Below are 18,286 nucleotides of genomic sequence, written 5' to 3' on the forward strand. Positions count from 1 at the left end.
GGGAAATTAGGATAAATAGGAGGCTGCATCCCCCAAAACTGGAGAGACCTCAGGGGAAATGCCCCATGGCCTCTCCCTTTATCCGAATGAAGTAAAAGGACTCCTCTGTCTCCTTCATTGGATATAAACCTCTGGCGTTTGTGGATTGATTTTCCTAACACATAGGACTGAGGGACTTCTTGCTAGTGCAGCAGCTCTGGGAGGGCACACTGAGGGAAACTGATGCACACTCAGCTCCAAGTGCCAAACATGTGGTATCATTGCCTTGATGTCCTTTTCATAGAATCATTTAGGTTGGAAAAGACCTCAAAGATCATAAAGTCTAAGTCCAACTCCCTCCTACCTTGCCAACCAGCCTAGACCACTGAGTCCATGTCCAGTCCTTTCTTGGACATCTCCAGGGATGGAGACTCCAAAACTCCCTGGGAAGCTCCTTCCAGTGTTTAATCACCCTTTTAGAGAGGAAAATTCTTCCTGATGTCCAACCTGAACCTGCCCTTGATGCCACATGAGACCCCCAACACAGCCTGGAGGGGGCTGAGGCAATGCCAGCACAGGTTGCAGGTGCCCAAGTCAGAGCAGGTACTGCATACAGGAATTAAGCATGTCAAAACCTCAGCTGAAGCTGGACCAGGGCACCCTTTAACACCACAGCCCAGCCTAATCTCTGATTTGGTCAGCTAAGTGGAAGAGAATGCTCACTGCACTCAGAGTGATACCATCTGAATTTTCTGCTTTGGCAAGGGGTCTGACCCATCTCGTGTCGTGGTGCTGCAACATTTCTACCAGAGGATAAAACCCCCTGAGTGTGTGACTCTGTACCACTGGCAGTCGAGGCTCTGCCCCACTGCTCACCTGCACTGGCAGAGTTGAAGGGCAGTTGGAGCAGTGTAAGTGTTATTTCAGGTAAGCACATTTGAAAAGCATAAATCAAATCTTTAAAGTCTTATAACTAGTTTGAAAATAATGATTTAAAAAAAAATCAGTGTGGGCACTTATTTTCCATACATTGTACAGTTTAGATTAAACTTTGCTCATAAGTTGAAGATTTCCGTGGTAATTTGGAACAACAGAACCAAATGTATTGCTTTGAATGAGCAGATGAAATTCTTACAGATGTACCTGGTGTCTAAAATGGGAGGCTTTGAGAAGGGAAAAAAGAGAACACTGAAATAGTTGTAATACAATAGCAACATGTGGAAGAATTAAAGCTAATTTTACCTATTTTTTCTTTTAACCTACATGAAAAGTATTCCCTAATCTGGGCTCGCAAAGGTCCCACTAGTCACATAGTGCTGGTATTTTGTTTTCAACTGAGAAAAGCACAACAGATAATTAAAAAAATTAAAGAACTTCTAAACTGGTTTTTTTTTCTTTAAAAAAAAAATAACAAAAGAAAAGAAAATATTGTAACCATTTTTCTCTTTCACCTTCCAATAGTTCACGACCACTGCAAGGGGATCCCTCCTATCTGATCATCAACATCTACAGCTGCAAAGGTTTTCAGGGGCAGAGAGTGACAGGATCAGGCAGGAGATGATTTTAAACTAAAAGAGGAGAGATTTAGACTAGGTGTTGGGAAGAAATTCTGCCCTGTGAGGTTAAGAGAGGCCCTGGCACAACGGGCCCAGAGAAGCTGTGTCTATCCCATCCCTGGAAGTGTCCAAGGCCAGGTTGGATGGGGCTTGGAGCAGCCTGGGATAGTGGAAGGTGTCCCCTGCCCACGGCAGGAATGAGTTTTAAGGTCCCTTCCAACCCAAGCCATTCCATGGTTCTGTCATTTCACTTCTTCCTATCTCAGACAACCAGGACTATCCTGGCCTTCTTTACCAAACAGCTTCACTAAGGAGATGGTCACAGCTAAAGGCAGTTTGCAGCCAAGGTCATGCCTCAGTGAAGTTAGGCCAAGCAATTAGGATAAAACAAATGAGAGAAAAGAACAGGAAGAGAAGTTCTTTCAGGTCTCTTGGAGCACAGGTTGAGGATTATTAGAAGTTTAATATTGACTGGATCCTTCAAATATATACCAGCCTGAAAGCACTAAGCAGAGTTTGGGCTTGCTGAGGATCAAGACATGAAAGAAAAGATTTATCTTTAAAAAAACATTGCACACCTTTATATTTTCCCTTGATGTCCATCACTCAGCTCACATTTGTGTGATCATTCCCCACTCTGGTGTGGGAATGGCCAAATTCCCTAAACATGGTTTAGTGCTTTCTTATAGCCCACCTGTTTTTCAGTCATACATTACACATGGCATCCTTCTTTGGAAAAACAATTCTATTGATGTTATTTGTGGGTTTTTCCCCTTCTTCCACTTCTGACTCCCTCTCTTGATCCTCTGATCCTTCTTTTCTGGAGTGCTTTTGCCCCTCTTTTCTTTCAGGGTCCACCTACACAGGTTTCATTCCGTGTCTTGGCCTCAGATGATCACAATGGGGTTGATAACAGCAGGAGCAGCATCCTCAGCAGGTATCAGTCCCCTGCCCAGGGGATCAGTTGGAGTGAGGGGGTTCATCCCTTCCCTCCATGTACAGATACAGCCTGGCACAATTCCCCCACACTCCTGTTCAAAGTACAACCTTTATCCAGGCTGCTTGCAGGACTGGCGATCTACACAGGACGAGAAAAATAATCTACTTTGTAATTGTTCAAAATTGTTTCACATCCCTCTCCTGCTGCACAAACACAGCTCAGTGCAGAAAGAAGGAATTTCCTGAAACCAGTGCTGGTGCTGAGGCCCTGAAGGATGGATGGAACTCCAGGTATCAAACATCATTCCTGCACACGCAGCAGCTGCCTTTACCCAGGGAGTGAGTTTGGCAGTCCCAGGAATATTTCTGTTAATATAACCCTTAGGACATACCACAGGGGTTTTATGCTTCCTACTTAATATCTAATTTAAACTGGGGCATTTAAACACCACTCATAGCTACTGATTCCAGTAGAATCTATGTGGCTCTCCAGATTTGGCCCTTTAGCTTTGAGTCCTTTCCAATTTTGTGGCTCCTCATGCCATAGTGGCACTTGGCACAGGCACTGCTGTTCCCGGTGACTGCAGTGGACCTGCCTCCAGCCTCCAGGAGAGGGATTTGTCCAGACCCCGCTCTTTTAGCCCAGACACAGCACCCAGCGCCCGCCTGGAGGACTGGGGCCTCTGGGTGCCCACCAGGCAGGTGTGAGGCTCTCAGGCTGTCTCCCAGCAGATCCCAGGGTACCGATGCCTTGGTCCCAGCTTTGTCCGAGTGTTCCACTTGTGGTTTTCTCCGGGCTCAGTGCGCGTAGCCGGGACAGGGAGAGCACTCACCCAGGATACCCTGTGTGGGAGGCCACGACGGGACCCCGTCCTTCAGGGCTCGTTCCCAGGGCCGCTGGCTCTGGGCTCCTCAGGCTGAGCTGGGAGCCCTTGCCCAACACCCGGGGAGTGGAAAGTACCGAGTCCCCTCAGTCAGTGGCTGCGCACAGAGCGAGCCCCGGGCGGGGATCAGGCTGACAGCGAGCCCAGCCCGAAGCGGAGCCTGAGGAGGGAGGCGCCGGCCTTCGTTGGCGGGAAGACTAAACCCCGCCCCCTTCCCGCCCCTTGTTACGAATCAGCCAATAGTTCGCCCAGGGCAGTGACAGACGTTTCTGTTATCCAATGGTGCACAGGTGAGCGCACGCCGTGCCAATGAGCACAGCGCAGAGAGCCGAGCAACCCGCCTCCCACGTTATATAGAGTGAGCCCGGTGAGGGCTGCTGCTGTTACGGTGCTGCTCAGACTCGTTGCGCGTCTGTCCCGGCGCTCCCGAGCCATGGTGAGTGGGGCGAGGGCTCGGTGGGGCAGGGCTGGCCTGGCGCCGCACTGCGCGCTGCAGCGGGAAGGTGGGGGACGGGACGGGATGGGCGGCGGGACGGCCCCGCCGGGCCGTGGTGGGCAGTAGGTCTCGCTGTCCCGAGCCATGTCTCGTCCCGCGCCCTGTCGCTCCCGCCATCTCGTCCCAAAATGGTGGCGGGCTCGTCGAGAACATGGCGGCCCGCGGGACCCTCAGGCCCGGCCGGCTGTGGGGCTGCAGGTCCGCCACGGGCACCGGCAGCCCCCGGGGCCGCCTGTCCCTAGGGCCCCGCGGCGTCCTGCGGCAGAGCGCGGGAAAACGGCCGCGTTCCCTCTGCGTGTTCCAAAGCTGCGGCTCCTCCGCGCCGTGTGCGCGGGGCCGGAGGAGGAGCCCGGCCCGCCCTCCGCGGTGCTGCCGGGCCGCCGCTCCCCGCTCCTGCCCGGGGCTGTCCGCGGTGGGAGCGCCAGGGTTGAGCTGATGGGGGAGAGACTTCGTGAGGCTGGCTGGCGAGAATGACCTGGTAGATTGAGTAATCTGAAAGGCGTGACGGGGCTGGGATGTTCCACAGGACAAGGGTCAGGTGCTGAGCTGGGCAGCGCAGCTGGAGTCTGGGATGGGCAGGTGGCTCTTCCTCGTGAGGGTGTTGTCTTCCTGCATCTCTGGACAGAGATTGTCAGAAGGTTGCACGGATTTACAAATGTAGCAAGACTGTTACTGTAGGCTTGTGAACGTGTAGGAAATACTTGTTGAGCTGAAAATGATTGTAAGTTAGAGTATTGGTGGGATGTGAGGGGCTGTTTATTACCGCAGTTTTCAAATAAAGTTCAAATCAAGGATATGACTACAGCCCCTTGTCTGTGCAAAGGATATAGGTTCTCTGGAGTCCCATCCTAGGGAAACAGTGTTCCTCCATATGTGCTGATGAGTTTGGTCTGAGCTGGCACAGCCATTCTCAGGAAGCTTTTGGCTTCCCATCAGCCTTTCGCAGGTGCAGCTGGACATTGGGCACAGTGCTGGGGAGTGCAGAGGACCTGAGCCAGCAGTGCCATGGAGGAGCTGGGGGCTGCAGCCAGCAGTGAGTGTGGCGAGGGGCTCCATCTGCAACTGCTAGAAGGGCAGTGACAGGACAGGCTAGTGCCCTTCAGCTGGAGCACATCCTGTAGGGAAACAAGACAGAGACTGCGCTGGAGAAATTCTGCCTGAAACTTTGTGTGCTTGCAAATAATGTATATAAGTGTGGGGAAAGCATTTAATGTTAAAGTAAATAAGAGGATTCTGTAGTGGATGAATACATTTACCAGTGCTGTCTGTATACATCTAGTCCTTATTCTGAAGCTCTCATCAGTGATGTGTGAAGGCCCTGAGATATGATGTTTGACAGTTCTGTTGCCTGTCGCTCCAACTTGGAGCTGATGCTTTTGGAATAAAATCTGAGCCTTGTTCTTTAGTATTCTTGGTGCTGTGAAAAGGCCATGCAGTGCAAACTGGGCAGAGAATCCGTTAGTGTCTGACAAAGATTTGTGTTTCATTGAATAGCTACATACTACTTAGAAGTCCTTAGTAGAGTTGTAGGAAAGCAGTTGAAAGAACTCTCAGAGCAGGACTCACAGTAGCACCTGGACAGGCTTTGTGACTGACCTTGTCTAGCCAAGTTTTGAAAACCTCCAGGGATGGAGATCTTCTCCAGTGACCTGTTCCAGGGCCACACCATTTCACTGGGGAGGTTTTTCTTAACACAAACCTGAGCCTTGCAGCAATCTCTGAGAATCTGTCCTGGAGCCACATGCAGAGCAGAGGGAAGCCTTCTCCTGTGCTAGCCACGTGTTTCCTTTTGTTCCCTGGCAAATGGTTTGCCCTACTGAGGACAAGAGAGCCCTGTGGGACATTCAGGCTGGTTTCTGTGTGAACCTCCAGGATCTTTGCAACAGAGCTGCCTCTCAGTTACTGTGTGTACTGGTGTACAGGGAGTCACTGCCCAGTGTGTTGAACTTTGTATTTTGTCCGAGTAAACATGCCATGGTTTGATGTGGCACCTGGAGCACATGGTCTGTGGCTGTGTTGCCAGGCTGTACATTCAGAGTTGGAAGGGAGCCACAAGGGCCATTGAGTCTAGCTCCTGGCCCTGCACAGGACACTTCCAAGAATCCCACTCTTTGCCTGAGAGTGTTGAGTTCTGTCAGCCCTGGGGTTGTGACCACCGCCATGGAGATCCTGTTCCATTGTCTGATCACCCTCTGGAGGAAGGATGTTTTCCTCATATCCATGCAAACCTCCCCCAACATAGCTTCCCTTGGATCCTATCACTGCTCACCACAGGACCCTCTGCCTCATCTCATGAGGAAGCTCTAGATCATGATCAGATCTCCCCTCTTCTGGCTGAACAAGTCAATGGCCTCAGCTGCTCCACATACCCTTCTTTACACCCTCCATCTCTGTGTAGTCCTTACACACCCTTTCAGTGATCTGTTCCAGCTGCTCAGGAGTTTCTCTAGTAAGGCTTGGCTGACTGGTAGGAAGAACCTCAGTCAGGTGAGGATCCAGGCTGATGTGGTGGTCTGTGTTGTTCTCCTGACCCTGCAGAACAGTTTCAGGCTGTCCTGCTCTCCTAAAGGGATACTTCTCGAGTCATTGCCATAGTCTGGTCTCTGCAGCACTGCAGCCAATTTTCCTGTCCCCTTTTCCACGCTGTGCAGGTTGGCTGTGTGTCCTCTGCCCTGACAGCACTGGACAAGCTCAGTGCTTCAGCCTGGAGAGCGATGGTGTCATGGCTTTGGAGAGAACTGTGGCAACAGCTCTGAGTAAGGCTGCTTGCAGAGGGGATGTGGGCTGGACATTGGAAAATACAGCTTGGATGGATGGGAGCTTAAAAACAGTTCAGCTGTACAGTGCTGTGCTTGAGAACAGGTGATTTTTTTTTTTTTTATACAAAAACAAATTTTAATTTCGTGGGTGCCCCATGAGTTTGAAAGGATTGTGCTCCTGCTTTTCATAATTGACTGTGGATGTGGACTAGGCAATTCCAGGGGATAGAACCACAGAATGATTTGTGTTGGGACCTTAAAGACCATCCAGTTTCAACTCTTCCACTAGATGGAGTTACTTCAAGCCCCATCCAACCTGGTCTTGGACACTTCTGGGGACAGGGCAGCCACAGCTTCTCTGGGCAGCTTGTGCCAGGGCCTCAGTGCCCTCAGAGGGAAGAATTTCATTCTAACATCTAATCTAACCCTATCCTCCTTTATTTTAAGGCTGTTTCCATTTGTCAAAAGTCCCTCTCCAGCTCTTTTGGAGTCCCTTTAGGCACTGGCAGGGGCTCTGAGGTCTCCCTGGAGCCTTCTCCTCTCCAGGCTGAACACCCCCAGCTCTCCCAGCCTGGCTGCGGAGCAGAGAGGCTCCAGGCCTCAGAGCAGCTCCGTGGTCTCCTCTGGACTCACTCCAGCAGTTCCACATCCTCCCTGTGCTGGAACCCCAGGGCTGGAGGCAGCTCTGCAGGTGGGGCCTCACCTGAGCAGGGCACAGGGGCAGAATCCCCCCTCCCTGCTGCCCACACTGGGGGATCAGTGCAGCACTTGGGGGTTCTGGGCTGCCAGAACACGTGGCCAGGGCACACTGAGCTCCTCATCCACCAACACCCCCATGTCCTTCTCCCCAGGGCTGCTCTCAGTCCATTCTCTGCCTGACCTGTACTTGTGCCTGAAAGCACTCCTGCTTATCCTTGAATTCCAGGGGACCAAATTGTCCCATCCAGTCATAGGGTCTGAATGTAATTTTCAATAACAATCACATTAAACTGAAGTGTACATAGGCTTTTCTAGAATGTGCTTTACTGACATTCAAAACTAGATGTTGGATATAAAATGCCACAGATGGACCAGGAGTTTGAAGATGTTTCTTTTACAGTTTAGCTTTTACTATTTGAAGTTCTGTGCTGTGATATTAAAGAAACTGGGTTTTTGCTCTGGACATCAAAGGGAACTTGGGAATCCATAAATGGGTAGGAACAGATAATCTTGCTGCTGTGAACTATTTTCTACATGGCTTTCATGAGGTCGTTTTCTCTGGTGTTGAGGAGTTCAGTACAGCAGTGTGGTTTGAGGCCTGATGGGTCTGTATTTATGGAGGGATGTGAAGGGGTTTGTTAGGCAAAGCCTTTCTTACTGAATGGAAGTTTCCTCAAAGGATCAGGAGAAATTTTTTTTGGTTTTGCGTACATTAAATGAAGTGCTCCCGGATCCTGGGAGGATTTTGCTGCCTCTGGTGGCTGTGCTCCTGGAGCTGGGGTCTAAGTGATGCTGTTCTGGGCACTTAGGCCAGTGAGAGGTGTGATCATCAGCTTTTCTAAATATTCGGTTTGCTATGAGGAGAGAAATTGACTGAAGAACTTGAAAGAGTTGATCAGACTCTTCCTGTGTGATTGAAGAATAACAAAGAGGAATGAGCTTGTAAAAATGATAATGTCCAAAAAGGGTTTTCCTGGGTGGAGCTGCTGATGTCTCAAAGGGGCTTTTGTGTTCTGTTGTGTTTTGTGCCAAATGCCCCCAACACCAAGACAATAAGGCCAATGTTGTACTGGCTTTGCGGGCTGGCAGTCCCGCTGGGTGTGCTGAGTGTTTGCTAAACAAGGGCAGTGCTGTTTGTGCTGAGCGATGCGTTTCTGTCCCGCAGCGCGAGTGCATCTCCATCCACGTGGGGCAGGCGGGCGTGCAGATCGGCAATGCCTGCTGGGAGCTGTACTGCCTGGAGCACGGCATCCAGCCCGACGGCAACATGCCCAGCGACAAGACCATCGGCGGCGGGGACGACTCCTTCAACACCTTCTTCAGCGAGACCAGCGCGGGGAAGCACGTCCCACGTGCCGTGTTCGTGGACCTTGAACCTGCAGTCATAGGTAACAGTGACACGTGCAGGGCACTGTAGAACATTGTCACGGCTTTTGGTTAAGGGATCCCTTCCTCTAGTCCTGAAAAACGCTTCGAGGCTTGAAATTTTCAGTGCATAAAGCTTGTCTGCACCTTTCTATTGATGGAAAATACTTAACTTTGTGTTCATTGAGATGGGCGAATGTGCTCTGTGGTGCCGTCAAGAATTTCAGCATTACCTTCTGCCAGGCTGTGGAGTTAAATGGGTCCCATAAATATGCTTTGTGCTTTTGCTATGCAAGGAGCAGTTATAGCCCCTTGGAGCAACATGGTATAATGTGTGCTGCAGCCAGTAGAGCCTCTTTAAGTGACACAGTATGTATCATTAGGAAGATTCCTTATTGGTACACAGGAATGATTCCTGTGGTTTCCCAAAGCAATCTGTGGAAGCTGAACAGTGATTGCAGAAATGAGTCCCCATAACTGGCCTAAATTCAGGGACTTCTGAACGCATGCTTCAACTTCCTGTCGCCTTATTTTTGAGAAACAATCTAGTCCTGAAAATGAGTTCTGTTCCAAGCTCTGGCAACACTGGCCCATGGTGTTCAGATGTGATCCCATGCATCAGCCACTGACCAGTCCTCCGTCCTGGCCAGTAGATGCACTGTCAGCTTCAATGTGAGCTGCTGGTTTCACAAGACCTTCATCCCTTGTGTCAGGAATCCTGGATTTCCTCTCACCAGTGTGTGCCAGAAGTAATTCTGGAGCTGTTTTTTGACTGTCTTGCCTCAAGTAGTTATTTAGGGCTTTTACAGCAGCAGTCTGTGTTGCCTGTGCTTATGCAGTTGCTGTGCTTTATCTTTCTGCAATACACAGTTGGGGATATGTGTGAATGTGCTCAGGTTGCTCCTCTGTACCCAAACTGTGGCTGAATAAGCCTCTCAGGGGAGCAGAAGGCTGTGGGGCTGCTTAAGGGTGGGAGTGCTGGGCTATAGGTTTGAAATAAGCCCAGACACCCTTGGCCATACACTAATATTCCCAGGAGCTGTTTCAGGTCTGGCTTTTGTGCTTTTCTGAGCCCTGTGGCTGTTGTCTCCTCTGCTGCTGGCCAGGTGGTGGCTCTGAGCAACCAGGAACGGCTGAGAAATGAGATGAGGGAGAACAGGTGGCAGAACAGGGCAGAGGAGCTGGTGAGTCGAGGAACAAATGCCAAAAAGTAGTGTGTGTTCCAGTGCTTGTTGGTGATGCAGGTGTAGTGTGGGGAGATGGGCAGGATTGGTAATACTCAAAGTTAGGGCTTTCTGTTAAAGGTTGCATCATGTGCCTTTCTGGGCGTTAGCTGCCCATTGTTATTCCTCCCTGGCTAATGTGAAAATTACTGCTCCAGTTTCCTGGGCAGGGCTCATGAGTCTCCCCATTCATGCAGCAAGTCTGTATGCACTGAATTTGTGAAAAACCCATCTTTGTGCATGCAGCAGCTGTGCAGCTGGGGATTGTGTGCACTGGGATTTCTGTCCTTCCGGATCAGTGCTGGTCTTGCAGAAACCAGCAGGATGGTGGATATGCATCACCTCTGTGAATGTGATGGTAAAATACTGTCAAACTTTCCACCATAAAATAGGGCAGTGACGTCTGGGAATTCAACACAAGTGTCTTTAACTGTCTACCCCAGCTAGTGTGTGTGGGGCAAGCTGGTTTAGCTGTCCTCTCACCCAAGTCCTTTGTTCCAGGGACACTTGCGTAGTCCAGTGACTGATCCTCTGAACTCTACAAGTTTTGTTACTTCCCAAGGACCATCCTGGCCCATGCTACCTGTCTGCATAGGATAAAGAACCATTTTATTTTGGTTCTCTCTTTTTCCCTTATTACCTATATTTGTCCCTTTGTAATGTGGAGTGGTATTATGGGAAGTCTTAGACACATGGGTATTTGAGATGGTAAAATTTTCCAAGTTGTTTTTCTTTTGATGCAGTCTTAAAAATACTTTAGAATATTGGATGGCAGACTGCAGTGGGAGCTGCTCAGCCTAAATTGGTTTGAATGCTAACTATTTTTTTACATCTTAAACTTTACTTCTTTGTCTTGCTTGTTGTATTTCAGATTAATGAATACATGCAAACAAGCAACTACAGCTGTAGTTAATAAAGCTCTCTGCTGTCCACCTGATTTAATTAAAGGATGCAATACTGCAATAGCACACAACTCAAGAGTGGCTTGATCTAAACCAGAGACAAAACTCTGCTGAGTGTCGTTGTACCTTTCTGGTAGGACAGAGCTTTAGCATGCTGGGTGTAAGTGTATATTTCTGAGAACTAGTGGGTCTAAATCAGTCTCCAAATCTCTAACTGCTGGGGGATGCTATGTGTGCATCTGTGGATTTAACACAGTTGTGTGTGCTGCAGCTTACAGCTCAGGGTTTAGATAATTGCAGAATTCTGCAAGAGCATCTCCTGTTCCTTTTGAACCCTTCTTTATCTTTGGCAGAAAGTACAGTCAAGAGAAAGGGACATGCAAGCAGTGTTTGCTCTGCTGGCCTGCAGAAGTATCCTGGAGGGATTGGGAAGTGAAGGGAGAAAATGGGATTTCAACTGCTGAGTTGCAAAATGTTCCTCAAGTTGTCTAAAACTGGAAGAATGGTCCTACTGCTATAGTCCAGTTTTAAATTGTTCTGACAGATCTAATTTCTAAACTTGTATAAAGTAGAACAGTTTCCTAAGCAGTAGCTTAATTTTTCTTAGTTATTCAGCATTTAGGCTGTAGGAAGTCACCTACTGATACGTAGTTGCTTTTTATCTCCAAAGGTTTAAGTACATTATTCTGGACACCGTCAGAAGTTTGAAAAAATGGTCTACATAGAAAATTAACTTTAAAATATTTATGTATTGTATAATAATATGTATCTTGTCTCTCCCCAGATGAAGTTAGGAATGGGACATACAGGCAGCTCTTTCATCCTGAGCAACTGATATCTGGTAAAGAAGATGCTGCAAATAACTATGCTCGAGGTCACTACACAGTTGGAAAAGAGATAATTGATCTAGTTCTAGAGCGTATCAGGAAGCTGGTAAGACTTCTCTTTCCTGAAGGCTCTGAAAAATCTGTTTTACAGGATTTGGAAGTGAAGTTATCAAATGCATAGCCCTATAAACTGTGCTTGAATTTTTGTGGTATGAGACTCTATGGACTTAGCCTGCATTTGGTTTTATCCTTAGCCAGCTGAGATGACTGGATTATTCCTGTCAGATATGGCTTTCAAGTGGCCTAAAATGCTGATGAGGCACCTAAAACTTCATGTATAGATTCATGTTCAGAAAGCCAGAACCACAAATTATGATTTGTCTAGTTCCTGCTGGAGAAGGATTGGTTTCTGGCTGTGGCTCTTTCAAGGAAGTTTAAATAAGTGCGTGCTTCCATGGTTTAGATACTGTTTGCATTTCCTGCTATTATGATTTCTCCATTCATTTTATGGTATATAACAGTAGAAAAAGAATAGATCCCAGTAAGTTGGGATATTTTCAACCTCCCTTGCCCTTCAGTCAAGTGGCAAGCTTATGAAGGTTGCAGTTTAGGAGGTTCAAGTTCCCTATTTATTAAGCATGTCCATTGCCCAATCTATGTCTCAAAGGTAGGAATTCTCATTGCACAAAACCCAGGTGCTTTGATATGGAGTGCTAAGGTGCGTCTTAAAGTTCACCTTTTGCAGATCACAACTGGAATTATTCTCAACACTTGACTGCCACAGTCTCTAATTAAACCAATGATAAGTTTGCAGCAGGCTGTACTTTGACCTGAAAAACAGTCGTAATTTCTTTGTACAAGCTGTTGGCAGTCCCTGTTAATCCTGGGAGCTGAGCATCATGTGGCACCTCTTTGTGAGGACAGGGCTGTCTTCTGAGTGGAGTGAATGGGGCTGGCACTGTAATAGCTGTGACAGCTCGCTCCCCTGAGCAGAGATACACACTTGGCACTCCTACAGCTTTAGAACAGTAGCCCCAGGATGGGGGATTGCTCTACTTTTGTGCAGATAGAGAATACCAACTGTTAGGGGTAGATACATACTGAATATTATGAATATTATCTATCTATTGATAGGTAGATACACTTTGAATATTCCTGCTTTACTTGCTCGTTGTTAATGCTCTCAGCTGAGAACTGGGGGTAGAAGGAATTTTAAGATGGCAGTTTGAAGTGATGGTGGTCACCATCCAATACGTAGGGGGTTTAAACCAGCCGAGAATATTGTTTTTCATGGGGCACCTCCTTAACGCTTGGTGGATAAACTGTGTATTTCTGAAGCTTGAACAGTTGGTATGTGTCAGAATTCAGAGCTGTCTTTCTTGAGCTTAATTGGGGATTCTTAATGCACACAGTGTCTTGAACACCTGTATTTTCTCTTTCAGTCAGATCAGTGCACTGGCTTGCAGGGCTTCCTGATTTTCCACAGCTTTGGGGGAGGGACTGGATCTGGTTTCACCTCTCTGCTGATGGAGCGCCTCTCGGTTGACTATGGGAAAAAATCGAAGCTGGAATTCGCCATCTACCCTGCCCCTCAGGTCTCGACAGCTGTTGTAGAGCCCTACAACTCCATCCTGACCACCCACACTACGCTGGAGCACTCTGACTGTGCCTTCATGGTTGACAATGAGGCCATTTATGACATTTGCCGTAGGAACCTGGACATTGAACGCCCAACCTACACCAACCTCAATCGCCTCATTGGTCAGATAGTATCTTCCATTACTGCTTCCCTTCGGTTCGACGGTGCCTTAAACGTGGATCTTACAGAATTCCAGACTAACCTGGTGCCTTACCCCCGTATCCACTTCCCGCTGGTGACGTATTCCCCGATTATTTCGGCGGAGAAGGCCTACCACGAGCAGCTGTCCGTGGCCGAGATCACCAACGCCTGCTTCGAGCCCTCCAACCAGATGGTGAAGTGCGACCCGCGGCACGGCAAGTACATGGCGTGCTGCATGCTGTACCGCGGGGACGTGGTGCCCAAGGACGTCAACGCCGCCATCGCCGCCATCAAGACCAAGCGCACCATCCAGTTCGTGGACTGGTGTCCTACTGGATTTAAGGCAAGTCTCAGTTCCAGCATGACTTATTAAACTTCTCATTCGCTGTCCTAGGTGTATGGAGTGTATTTGCGCTGAGCTGTTCTGTAGGTACCCAGTTTATATTCTGAGATGCGGAGATTTAGGTGCTCATGCAGAGCTGTTTTGTGAGTGACAAATTTTAATCAACTCCTGTTGTCTGACTTTGATAATTGTCATTGTCAAACACCACAAAGAAACTCATGGTCTCTTTTGCATCTCCTATAGGTTGGCATCAATTACCAGCCCCCCACAGTGGTTCCTGGGGGTGACCTGGCCAAAGTCCAGCGGGCAGTCTGCATGCTGAGCAATACCACAGCCATTGCTGAGGCCTGGGCTCGCCTGGACCACAAGTTTGACCTGATGTATGCCAAACGTGCCTTTGTTCACTGGTATGTTGGAGAAGGGATGGAGGAGGGGGAGTTCTCGGAGGCTCGGGAAGATTTGGCTGCTCTTGAGAAAGATTATGAAGAAGTGGGCACAGACTCGATGGATGGAGAAGATGAAGGTGAAGAATATTAAATCCAACAGTGAATTGCAAATCGTTGCCATTTTACTGCCTCTTTAGTAGCAATGTAAATCATGTCAACTGATTGGAATAAACTTCTTTAATCAAAAACTTTGGTAGTGTCCAAACACTATGTACACTCATTAACTACATGCGGTCAGCAGTCCCAAGAGGTGGAATTCCTTTCTGAAGAAAACAAAATTACCATGCTCTAGTTCAGTCAGTTTTTTTCCTTAAAGCATTGCTATTTGAAGAGCTATTAGTGCCCAGTATATGAGACTAGAATGATCTGCAGGTTTTTCTGGAAGGTATTAGGTATATTTTTCCCAGAACTCTAGAGCTGGTGTCACAAGAGGCAAAAGGAGCTGTGTTACCCATAAAAGATGCTAAATCTTCAAAATGGAAGGCTGTTTGGGTTGTCTTCTATTCTTAGACTTCAGGAGGGCCAGTAACTTTGAGATGCAGTAACCTGGATGAGGAGGAGATGCCCAGGAAGGGTGTGCCCATAGCATGATGAACCTGCCACTGTAGCCAGAACCTGAGCAGTGATTGCCCTTGTGTTACTGTGCCCTCCCACAGAGGGAAGTGAAGTCTCTGTCTGCAGCTCTCTAGAGTCAGGCTTTGCTTGATGCTGTCTGGAGAAAAATCTCTTGGTTAACTGGCCACAGTTAAACACCTCAGTTTTCCCTAAAACTAAGTCTTTTGCAGACCTAATTGTTCCATGGGTTCCAATATGGAAACTGCCATCCTTCTTCTGTGTAAGCTGATGGAACAGGAGAGGATTTGGCTAATCAAATTTATCTTCAGATGTGAACAGTTTCTGTCTGTAACCTTCTGCATGGACTGAGTGGGGGGCCTGGGCACATAGTGAACCACAAACCAAATAACTTCACTGTTGTAGAGCTGAATGACTGAGGAATCTCCCCACAGCAATGCCAAAGGTGGAATAGTTGAATCTTAAGATGATGATTAAATAATGAATATGATTACAGGATACCAGTCTGACTCCAAGATGAGATTTGGAGAATTTTCCCCATCTGATTTCAAATTTATTCATATTCCTTCTGATTTGATAGCAGAGCATGATTCAGGCCAAGCCTTGAAATCTGTTAGTTGCAGATGTGCACACCTGCTTGGCAGGAGTCTCAGCTGGAGTATGTGAGATTCCTGAACTCCCTTCTGCATGGAAGCTTCAGTGCTCAGGTAATGCTGCATTATGTGACATCTCCTCACAAAGTGAGGCCCTTTTCCTGGTCCCATTTGGCTGGACTTGCTCTAGGTGGGGGTGTCACCTGTAATTTAGAGTAACAGGCTGCTGCTGTTGATGGAGGGGTCCTAGAACAACCTGGTCTGTGACAGCTGACCAGGAATTGCTTTGGCTCCTCTTGTCCTGGATCACTCTGTGTTTTTTCAGCCATTGTGTTGAATCAATCTGATTTGAAATTCTTGGAGCTGGAAGTAACCGATTTTACAAAGATGGGGAGAACAGTTTCAGTGCTTTATCACCTCAACGGTTCTCTCAGACAGTCAACCCTGCTGTTGTGCAGGATGTGTGGCAATCACACCTCCTGCCATTAGCACAGCTGAGCATGGCCAGTGTTTCAGTGAGTTTCTCATTTGTTTTTCCTTGTGGTTTTATGTTCCAGGGTAGACATAACTGAGATGAATTTGAAGTCCCGTTGATTAACATATTTTCCTGCTTACTGGTTGATTAAGCAAATGTGTTTGGTGGGGCCCAGGGACAGACACATTCATTATAGTCAGAACGACTCCATGTCGGCAAGCATTCAGGTTTTAATGGGATGGCAGTGCCCAGAGAGAAATGTGCACAGGGCTGTTTGATGCCATGCAGGTGTCAGGTTTTCACCCCAAAGATCCTCTATTGCCAGCAGATAATGGAGAGTGCTCTGTGCCACAAGTGCAGCAGCATGATTGCATTTGGAAGTTAATTGTGTTGGAGTTGTGGGTTTCTAAACTGGCCTTCAGTGGGATTTTTTAGCAGTGATTTGGCTTTTCTGTGAGGAATTTGGCTTCAATGAAGCCTGGCTTACTCTCTCCTGAAAATAGTGTCTGGTTTTTACTGCATTGGTGGATTACTTGTATTGAGGCCACTTCCTCTGCGATGGGAATTGGCTCATGGTGTGTCTGTTTTATCCAGGCGTGTACAGCGATGAGGCTGTGCAGGGCCCTCAGCAGCCATGTAAAATCCTTGTGCATATGGAATACTGGGCTCTGAAAACCTGGGAATCTCATTCTAGGCATTAGATGAGAATCATTATGCTTCTAATTTTTAAAAGTAACATGTAATGTTACTTAGAGAAGATGTAATCTGCAACATGATGGGTGGAAGGTTTCACAAGAAGATACTGTGGTCTGGTAGCCATGGGACTGATGCTGAAAACACATACATTTTCAGCCTACATCATACTTGAGACTTCATCTTATTAGTATTAAGAAACCCTGTTGCTTTAGCTAGTGGGCAGCTGCTCTCTGTGTAGGCATGTGCATGCTGAGCTAAGATAAGATAGGGTTTTTCTCAGATATGAAGCCAAGATAATTACAGCAGGAAAATCCTGCTAAAACTGCTCTTGCTTCAGTGAGCTGCAGAAATCCTTAAACATGTTCTAATTACTGACTGTATGGTTGAATTAACAAATGTGTGGTTCATCTGCTTCCTGAAATGTAGATGAGATCTTGCACTGAATTAAAATTTGAGTGTAAGAGTGTGAACTTCTGAAACTTGCAGAGGTTGATGTTAGCTGTCACTTAAAGGAAATTTTTTGCTCTGCACTCTGAAAGCCTTTCTCTTATTCAATACATTGTGTTGTTTTCTTTGATAAGAAATGCCCATACTTGAGCTTTGCACAGTCATGTGCCTATTTGCACTGGCAGAAATGCAGGCATTATCTAGTGGTAACTAAATATATCTTTACCTGTGTGGTGACACAGCTTTCTCCAGTATTGAGATTGGCAATTAATAGCTCTCACCTGACAGAATAACTTGTGTGAGTCATGAGGTGGAGGAGGAGATGAGTTGGAACCATGGCGGTCACTGTGAACTTTATTGTAAATTCTGGTGTTATCTGTAAGATCTGTTCTAGAATGGTTCTGGTGCTGTTCCAGGAGAATGCAGTGCAGCAGAATTTGATTTCCACCCACTCTGCTCTCTGAAAAAGCAATCCAAATCCTCTTTAATGTGCTAATATCTATATTATATATAATTATGTACATTTCTAATTTCTATAGTAAGCATGCCACAGTGTAATTGTACGATAAAAATCACATTTGGGCACCAGAGGTAATATAAGCCCACAGCTATACATACCACTACCTCCTTCCTACAGATAAACTGATATCAAGTGATATAAAAAAACAACTTTTGTGCCTCAGATACTTAAAATTCTGTCAAATGAGTAGCATTCACCCATTCACTCATTCCATTCCTTTTTGCCCACTTACAGGAGCATGTTGGCACAACTTTTGGTTGTTTTGCCCCAGGCCTTCAGCCTTGCCAGGCCTGCTGGCATTGCTGTTGGCGTCCTGCTCCACATCTGGCAAATGCCCCAAGAAAATCTGGGCTGGCATCATTTCATACTGACTCTGCTTTGCAGTCTAGTCCCTGTGAACATTGTCACAGCAAAGAGCTGGAGAGCTGCAGCAGTGCTGCTGCCGTGCTACCCTATGTGTGTTGCCTCTGGGCTCCAGTGCCCCTGCTCTGCCAGATAAACCTGTTTGCCTTTGCAGCAGGCCACGGTTTCCTGTGTGTAGGAGACTGCTCAGAAACAAAGCTGCAGTGGTCACTATTTATAGTGCAGAGCTATTTCACAGTGCAGTGGGGTGCTCAAATTTTGTAGCAACTGCAGATTCCAATTATTTTGCAGGTTTTTGTCAATCACAGAATGGTTTTGGTTGGAAGGGACCTTAAAGCTCATCTCACTCCACCCTCTGCCATGGGCAGGGACACCTTTCACTATCCCAGATTGCTCCAAGCCCTGTCCAATGTGGCCTTGA

General features: G+C 47.4%; 1 protein-coding gene across 1 annotated transcript; it reads left to right on the forward strand.

Annotated features, from left to right (window-relative positions):
- The first annotated feature begins 3,750 nt into the window (after positions 1 to 3,750).
- Positions 3,751 to 14,454, forward strand: LOC136371726 (tubulin alpha-1C chain-like). The gene is made up of 5 exons (XM_066335994.1): positions 3,751 to 3,794; positions 8,478 to 8,700; positions 11,587 to 11,735; positions 13,072 to 13,752; positions 13,996 to 14,454. Exons 1-5 carry the CDS (start codon positions 3,792 to 3,794, stop codon positions 14,287 to 14,289), a joined length of 1,350 nt encoding a protein of 449 aa, XP_066192091.1. The 5' UTR covers positions 3,751 to 3,791; the 3' UTR covers positions 14,290 to 14,454.
- Positions 14,455 to 18,286: the final 3,832 nt, after the last annotated feature.

This window comes from Sylvia atricapilla, chromosome 25 (genome assembly GCF_009819655.1).
Source record: "Sylvia atricapilla isolate bSylAtr1 chromosome 25, bSylAtr1.pri, whole genome shotgun sequence".
NCBI lineage: Eukaryota > Metazoa > Chordata > Aves > Passeriformes > Sylviidae > Sylvia > Sylvia atricapilla.

Excerpts from the sequence above, each read along its gene's own strand:
- LOC136371726 (XM_066335994.1), top strand. Across the intron at positions 8,701-11,586 it reads CCTTGAACCTGCAGTCATAG|ATGAAGTTAGGAATGGGACA; the intron begins GTAACAGTGACA and ends GTCTCTCCCCAG. Across the intron at positions 11,736-13,071 it reads TAGAGCGTATCAGGAAGCTG|TCAGATCAGTGCACTGGCTT; the intron begins GTAAGACTTCTC and ends TTTCTCTTTCAG.